The 8,373-nt window shown below is 40.2% G+C and overlaps 1 protein-coding gene across 1 annotated transcript; it reads right to left on the reverse strand.

The window, feature by feature from the left end:
- Positions 1-782: 782 nt before the first annotated feature.
- Positions 783-8,116, reverse strand: crfb16 (cytokine receptor family member B16). Its single transcript, XM_062428307.1, has 7 exons — positions 8,023-8,116; positions 7,143-7,269; positions 4,763-4,953; positions 3,696-3,820; positions 3,067-3,214; positions 1,835-1,980; positions 783-911 (listed from the first exon to the last, which is right to left on the reverse strand). The coding sequence occupies exons 1-7, from the start codon at positions 8,114-8,116 to the stop codon at positions 783-785; spliced, it is 960 nt and encodes a 319-aa protein (XP_062284291.1).
- Between the last annotated feature and the right edge of the window lie 257 nt (positions 8,117-8,373).

Here is an 8,373-nt window from a genome sequence, read left to right on the forward strand (position 1 = left end):
GGAAGGAATGATGGAAGGGAGGAAGAAGGAAGGAAAAGGAGGGAGAGAGGAAGGAGGGAAGGAAGGAAGTAAGGAAGGTATGAAGGAAGGAAAGAAGAAAGGAAGGGAGGAATGTAGGAAGGTAGGGGGGAGGAAAGAAACAGAAGGAGGGAGGGAGGAAAGGAAAGAAGGAAGGAACAGACAGGGTCAATTTGACCCGGGAGGATGACACAAAGGTTAAAGTGAAAACCCCAGCTGTCTACTGTTGTAGTGTGTTCGGGGGGAAAGGAGCTTCATAGAAACGCTGTCATGTCACTGAGAAAACAGATGGTGGCAGCAGTGTGGTGTTTAATTGGAAGAAGAAGAGGAATAAACACGTGGATGGCTTCGTGTGAGTTGTTATTGTTTTCTTTATTGTCTCCTTAGACAGTGTACAATTTCTGCTTCACCTGTTTTTCTGTGGTTGACTTGCTCATCTGTTCTCCACACATGCCCAGTAGGAGAAACAAATCAACTGCTCCTGATTTTAAATGTTAACAGGTATTTGCAGTAATGAGCTAAAAATGCTGTGGACGGATGTCTGTATTCAGTCTTCCTTCATACATCCATGGTTCAAACCGGCTCCAATTAATCTGATGGGCAACGTCACAACTCGCTATGTTTCCAAGCTTCTTTATAAACGTGCCACAAATTCTGATCTGACCCTCAAACTAAGCAGCTCAGTCATCTCACTATGTGTTTCTGCTGTTTCCTTTTCTCTCGTTGACTTCAGATTTGAACCAAAACTCCAAGGAGAGAAACATTTATTCCACAAAATTCACAATGTTCAGTTCATTACTTTGGTCTTCCAGATGTGCTGGAACCACGTGGATCTGCTTACAAAGCTCCTCCTCCTCAACGCTGATCTGGATCTGAACGTCCCAATCAGATCGCTGCAGAGGAAACAGAAGAGCTGATTCAACTGGACAGTAGATTTACTTTTTCAAATTAAAACTGAAGGTTGCATCACACATACTGTTATGATGGTTATGTTATGTTAAAAATGTCCTGAAATATGTACAGTATGTGTGTTTATATTATTGTTTTACTATATTTAAATCCTAAAATATACAAAGGTTCATTAAGTAAGGTGTGGTATTTCAGATTTAGGATCTCAAAATTATGAATATGATGTTTTTCTTTGAGTCCATGTGGTTTAGTTTAAATTTAAAGGGGTTAAAATGTGAAAATAAACGTATGAATAACTTGCACACATTCTTTTTTTGTGGACCCAGCATCAAATTTCTGCTTTTAATCCATTTTGAGAGAATATATTAGAGGATTATGGCAAAAATGTCTAAGTGGTGTAACCATAAAAACTTTGTACCAAATAATTCAACTTGCTTAAAAACAGTAAATTGTCAATAAAACACCATATCAACTAGTTTGGCATGATCTTACATTATAACTTTATATTAAATAAAGGTAATGGAATACAAGTGTTCTAAATATTACATTTACTCTGGTAACCATGGAGATCAGGAAACATTTACATGTTTTAAATGAAGTCATTATTAGTATAAGTCCACTTAAATACACTGTAGGTGATACAATATGTAATATTTATCATTCTTTTGTGGTTACACCATTTGACATTTTCAGGAGCATTCAGTCTTACTTTTGGTAAAAAATGATATAAAACCAAAAATAAATTCTAACTGATTCTTGCTTCCAAGTTTAAAAAAGTTTTCAAACTGGTCAAAAGCTGTTGTGTTATACTGTATTTATATTTCCTTTACTTATGACACATTTGCATTTCTACTTCTACAGATCTGATTGACTTTGTACTGATGTATTTACAGGGTGTGGGACTGACCAGGGAGAGAGGCAGCGGCTCTTTTTGGAAGTATGTCTGGCAGGCGTCTGGCCGGCAGTGAATGATGGACCAGAACACAGCAAACAGGAGACCAGCCATGATGATGACAGTGACGGCCACAGTGATTGGCTGCTTCCACAAAGCATCTGGACCTGCAGAGAGATCTTATGTTAAATCTGAGTGCCAGCAGCGCAGCATCCTTCTCTCTCTCTCTGGTTTATTTGTTCACTGAACTGCTTTTTTTCAATTTCCACACATTGACGTGAGGATGTTTTGTAGCGCCCCTGCAGCCTGATCATGAATAACATCTGTTTGTGTCCATCTAGCCTCATCTTTCTCCTTCTCTCCTCATTTCCTGTCACCTTTCTACTATCAGCTCTCCAATACAATCATTACATGCTCCCAAAACATTTTAAAAAGTGGGGATGTCTTTGGAAATGTACGAGAGAAGTAAAAGTGTGTAAATTGAAAGTATGAATATTAAAAAGGGACATTTATGTCACGGAGTGTAGCGCAGATGGACCCAAAAATGCAGACAGTCTCGGTTAACAGGCACTTTATCGGCCAAACCAGGAATAAACACTTCACAGAAAAACACAGGCCGAATGAACACTGGCAAAAACTCCACAGTACAAACACAGAGACTCAGACAAAGACTGAACAAGAAACCAAAACCTATATAGACATGGGGAAAATAACTAACAGGACACAGGTGCGAGAAACAAGACAAGTGAAACACATGAGGCAATCAACCAAGGAAGGGGAAACACAGGAAGTAAAACTAACAAAATACACAAGGGTAGAACAACTTTCCAAAATAAAACACAAACTAACACAGGATGGGACAATTTATGGAGATTTTTGCCAAGTCAGACTATGGAAAGTCAAGGGTTTTTTATGGAAACACCATAAAACACCATGGACATTCTTGGAAAATAAGGGCATTTTTGTAGAGTGAGATAGTGAGGACATTTTCCAGTGTGAAGTTATTTTGTAAACGGGACATTTTACAAACTTTGGAGCCTGATCATAAACAGCAACATCCACCTGGGAATCTGTTGCATGTTGATTCCCATCTTTCTCTCTCTTCTATTTTCTTAATAAGATGAACTAAAATTACATTTAAGGATAACTTGTGGGAGCATTATGGAAAAGTTTTGAACATTGTGTGAATGTAGAAGTCTGAACATGGACAGTGAGAACATCTTAGTGTGTGTTTGCCTGCGTTGTACCTGCGATTAACACACAGTGAGGGTCAGTGCTGCTGCTGTGGAGCTGCGTGCCCAGGACAGTCTGAGCTCTGACGCAGTACTCAGCTCCCTCCTGCAGGGCGGCGACAACCAGCGGCATCTGCTCAGCTGGTGTCATGTAGACATCAGGCTGATGAACAGAGAGAGGAGGAAACATTCAACTACGTCCCAACAAGTTTTTATAATAAGACAAGAAAATAAATATATTCTGCGAAATATCTACAGCTTAGAAAGTTTCATGTCATGATGGGTTAACTAATAAAAACAGGTCATGCAAGACAAAATGTAAAATTTACAAATGGCAGATTGTAAAAGGAGAAATAACATACATTGGGGAGAAATAAAAGGACATGAATGAAGGGAAAAGGACAGAAAGAAAGGTTGAGAGACTAACAAAAAAAGGGGCGTAATGCACACAAAGAAAGATAAGAAGAAACATATGGCAAAGAAATAACAAAAGAAAGGATTGAACTCAATAAAAAAGTGAAGAAAGAAGGAAAGAAACATGGAAAAAGAAAAAAACAAGGAAATCCAAATATAAGAAGAGACATAGAGAAAGGAAGAACAGTAAATATTAAAGTCTCTGAAGACAGTAAAAGTTAAACTCTGACCTGAAGCTCTTCGCCTTTCTTCCACACCATCACCTTGACGACGGCGGTGAGAGGAAGCTTCTCAACAGACACCTGAAGAGCATCGCCCACTACTTTCACCGACATCTTTGGCACTGTCAGGACCGCTGCAAGCACAATATTCAATTATCTTTTACAAAAACTGCTCAGAAAGACCACGAGGAGACGACTAGATTAGATGCAACATGTCTCCTCTACATCAACTAATGTAAATGTTAGTTCTCTGTATCTCTGCTAAACCCTTTGGTTGGGAACCACTGGACTAAACTCCCTTCTATAAAGTAGTTAAAACTCCACCTCCAGCTGCTACAACAGTAACAATATAATATCTGAGCACTTGTCTAAGGCTATGTTTACACGGGATCGATCTGAACAGAAAACGCAAAAGTGACATTGCGTTCTCACTTTTTATTTAGATGAGCGTTTTTTGGGGGAAATCTGCGTGCATACGGTGACGCAAACGTTTGTGGAATTCAATGTTGTATGCACACAACACCACAAAGTCTGCGCGCCTGTGTAGAACCTTCCCTCTACTTCTCTCCCTAGTAGCGCAAAATGGAAAACCGAAACCAAAACATGGCTAAGAAGCGAACAAAAACTGACCATTTTGTCTGGACAGAGGAGGAGGTGGAGTTATTGCTCGTTGAGAGGAGCTTAACTACGTTTTTGGGTTGCAGAGTCTAAGCATCGGAACGTGTGATTGTCCTCTGCGGACTTGATTAGAAACAGAAACTTGTCAAGATACGGCCATGGCGATTCACGAGATGAACTCGGACTACACTTCTCTCCCTCTCTCCTCGGTCATTGTCGGCCCCGCTGCAGCAGACAGGTATCAGCAGAAGGATAGGTACGTCACATGGAAGAGCGTCTGTCACCTAGGTTACAGCTTCAGACCGCAGCAAAAACTCCTCTACATTTAAGGTTAGGCGGTGGAGTGTTTTTAAGATTTCCACTCTGCAGGGTGGTTTCACTTTTTTGCGTTTTTAAGCCTCAAAAACGGCGGCACCGTTTAAACGAAAGGCACATCCGATAAAATATTTGGGCCTTACTCTCTCTGCGGTTGAAGGGTCGGCTGAGTTGGGTCCAGTGCGACGGCTGCGAGCTGCATTGCCCTCTGACGCGCAGGTTGTAGTCGGAGTCGGAGCCCAAGTCAAAGGTTAAGTCGCAGTAAGTGTGGTGGATCATCTGGCACTCAAGAGCGTCCACCCAGCTGCCGTTCAGAAACATCAGCTCAAACTCCCTGAAGAACACAGAGACACACAGAGAGCTTCATGTTGAGGCAGAAATTATCGCGGCAGCATCTGTTGGTGTTGCAGCTGCAGGAGACCATCTGCTTTCTCACCAGTGTGTCTCGAACATTGTTTACATTGTTTTCTTGGCATGTTTTTTTTTAGCTATCATTTATCAAGCCAATATAAAGAAAATACATATAGATAAAAGAAGAAAATAACAGTTGTGTCCTGCAGTAGCCACCTAACTGCCAGTAGATGTCAGTGTATCCAAGCGTTCAGGTCTATGATTTAAAGCAACTATACCCAACTTCTAACACTGCTAGAGGCTCAAGTGAGACTCCAAAACTAACTTACATCCACTCCTTACTGTTTGGGAATTTTCCATATACCACATGCTGGGATATACAGCATCAATCATGAGCCTTGAGGTCACATTAAGGGGCAGAGAGAGACACTGGCTGTCTGGCTCTATAGACCAGAAATCAGTGACTGTGTTGAAGCCATTGACGGGAATCAGATAGCAGTAGAGTGTGCTGATTGTAAACACCATTTAATATGACATAAACTAAGATGGATAACTAAATTTCCTTGTTTGTAGAATAACAAACCAATAGGGTACTTCCATTTGCTGTAGATGCATTGAGTTTGACCATTTACGTGCATCGAGTATTTGTGACACTATCTGTAAAAAGATGGTATCAAACACCAAAGAGTGTACTGATAATTCCTCCATTCTCCTTGGCCAAGCTTCACTAAACAGAGTAAGATCCATCCTGGGCTCCTGTACACTTTCTCCTATGATAAGTTAATCATTGATGTGCACATTGTCTGGATGTCTGGGTACAACAAACTGTGTGAGGCAGCCAATAAGGATCTTTCTGAATTTTGCATTGCAACAACAAGATGTTATGCAACAGGGTTTACTGTTTAGGGATTTGTGACAAATACTGTATAAACTGTTTGCAGAAGCTGTATTTACTTTGCCATGTATGTTTCAATGAGAAAAAAGTAGTAACTAAGTTAATTGAGGAAGGCTGCAACACTTGCCATCACTGCGTAACCCTTACCACTGACATAGTTGGCGTAGAGTTTGGTAGCACAGATGTGGACAGGTAAGTCCATGCCTGCCATGCATGCCACTCGAGGTCTGTTTACTGAAGCTCAGTGAAAATTAAATGACAGAGGAAGCCTGTATACCTGTTAGGTTACATTTATCAGACGTTATGTAAACAAGACAGATCAAACAGCTTATTGCAGGTTTTTGTTCAAACCCAAACTTTACTTTAAATTCTAGTTCTCAAAGGTACCAAACATATCCATTATAGTCGCTTTCAGGTGTAAAAAGCAACAACTTTAAGAGGTTAAAGATACAAATACGAGCTTTGAAAAAACACCATGAGTTGAACTCTGCACACTGTTCAGACTTCACAACAGCCGCAGGAAAGTGGCTGATGTCTTCTGCTCTGATTGACAGCTGCTATGACACAGTTTTAGTCTAGAAACACCTGCAGCTCTGAGTGTCATTACACAATTATCAGCTGCATAGTTCACATATTTCTCTGCACTGTCAATCTGTGCCTGTTCAAACTTTATATTGCTCTCAAAACTTTTTTAAAGCTGCTTTTAAGTACACTTAGTTGCCAGTTTATTATAGAAATAGAGTAAATAATGTACGAAGAGACGAGGAAGTTTCACATTTGTTGGACTTCTATAGAGAAGCTATTCCATACAAACAGGAAGCAACTTATCATAACCTTATGCTGTAGAGTGACATCATCCATGAGTATGATGAGACTTTATGGGTGTTATTCTTGTACGCATGCAGCTCACATTTCAGTCAAATCTGCTCATGTGTGGCAGTTTAGGGACCTAGGGAAGTGTGAATGAATCATCAACACACAAAGGTGAATCTGACTAAATAAATCTTAATTGAGCATAAGGTCTGTCACATGAACATTGCCCAAGTGGGGTAGGAACCTGGTAAAACAACCACCATACTTGCTGAAGACACACAAGACCTCACAGATGTGTAGTTTCACTTGTAAAAACTCTATAGCAAACAAACTGGAGGACATTTCTTTTAGCTGTGCATGAATCCACATTCGGCGCCTTGGTGAGTCTCTCTAACAGCAGGAAGAAAGTAAAGAAATGTAAAACCTGATGGATGGTTTGGAGAACGACCAGCAGTCTAACTCACCCCTGGAACTGGACGGAGTAGAGGACTGTGGAGTTGCAGTGAGGCTGCAGGGGAAGCCACCTCAGTGTGTGTCTCATGTCAACAGACTCAATGGAAACTCTGCTGGGCGCCGGCAGCATCCAAACATCTGTTGACACAGTGAGGTCAAACATCAACTGACAGACAGAGCCGAGGTTGTGTGTTTGTTTGTGTTTGCATCTGATTTTATTAGATTTTAATGGCTTGTGCTCAACATTTCTCTGATATTATGATGTTTTGACCATCTTCTGCTTTACTAGTAACATTTGAAAACCATGACCTAATACAATCAACATCAGGGAAAGAAGCTACTTAGTTAGGTGCAAAAGAGAGCAGTTTTCTTTAAAGATGATTTGTGGTTTGCTTATTTTAAGTAATAATATTCTGTAATGTTTGGGTTAAAACTAGCTATAGCTACATTCACATTACATGCTGAAGTGGTCCATATCTGATTTTCTGTTTTGCTTTAGATCAGATTTCGTCACAGAAGCGTGAACAAACCAAACCTGATTTTTTCCCATATCAGATCTAGGAATTTATCATACGTAATCCTAGATCTGATTCATATCTGTTGCTAACACGTTTCACCTATATGCAAGGAGATAATACAGCAGTTCAAACCAGTTTTACAAATCAGTTTTCTGTCAACATGGTGAGAAAATGTTGTTAATTATCTGGCAAACTGTTGATACTGTAAACGTACGAGTGAAATAAAGTTCAGTGACAATGTTTTAAATGTAGTTTTCCACCAAGATATCTCATCTTGAAGTTCAGTTATAAAAAACTTTATTATGATTATTTTTTCATAGCAGAAACTGAAACACATTTTACTGTATTTGTGTCGTATCGGCTTAAAACTCACAGTTTGTCAAGTCAAGCAGGATCAGCAGCGGCAGACTCGCAGTGCGTCTCAGTCTCATGACCAGACTGTTCATCTCCAGGATGAATCTGGTCATGTCAGGTCAATCATGTCCGAATCCAACCAGTGACCTGCAGATAAACTGGTCCGGGATCAAATATGTGATCCAGAAAACTGTGCAGAAACAGAAGAAACCTGGATGCTCTTTCAGTTTTTCATGACGCACACATTTCTGGAGCCACTTGCATTCACATCCTTCAGCTCGTCCAAGAAGAGGTGAATTAAAACCTTAAATCCACTTTGTTGTCAGCGTGAGGTAGCTTTCATCTCGATTATGAGGGTCCTGCCTGACTT

The sequence above is a fragment of the Scomber scombrus genome, chromosome 11, assembly GCF_963691925.1.
Source record: "Scomber scombrus chromosome 11, fScoSco1.1, whole genome shotgun sequence".
Lineage (NCBI taxonomy): Eukaryota > Metazoa > Chordata > Actinopteri > Scombriformes > Scombridae > Scomber > Scomber scombrus.

What these genes read in the sequence shown, in the direction of transcription:
- crfb16 (XM_062428307.1), bottom strand. Translation starts at nt 8,116, where the DNA reads ATGACCAGATTCATCCTGGAGATGAACAGTCTGGTCATGAGACTGAGA. An exon ending in ACCCTTCAACCGCAGAGAGA is followed by an intron (nt 3,821 to 4,762) that starts GTAAGGCCCAAA and finishes TTGTGCTTGCAG; the next exon opens with CGGTCCTGACAGTGCCAAAG. An exon ending in AGCCGCTGCCTCTCTCCCTG is followed by an intron (nt 912 to 1,834) that starts GTCAGTCCCACA and finishes TTTCCTCTGCAG; the next exon opens with CGATCTGATTGGGACGTTCA.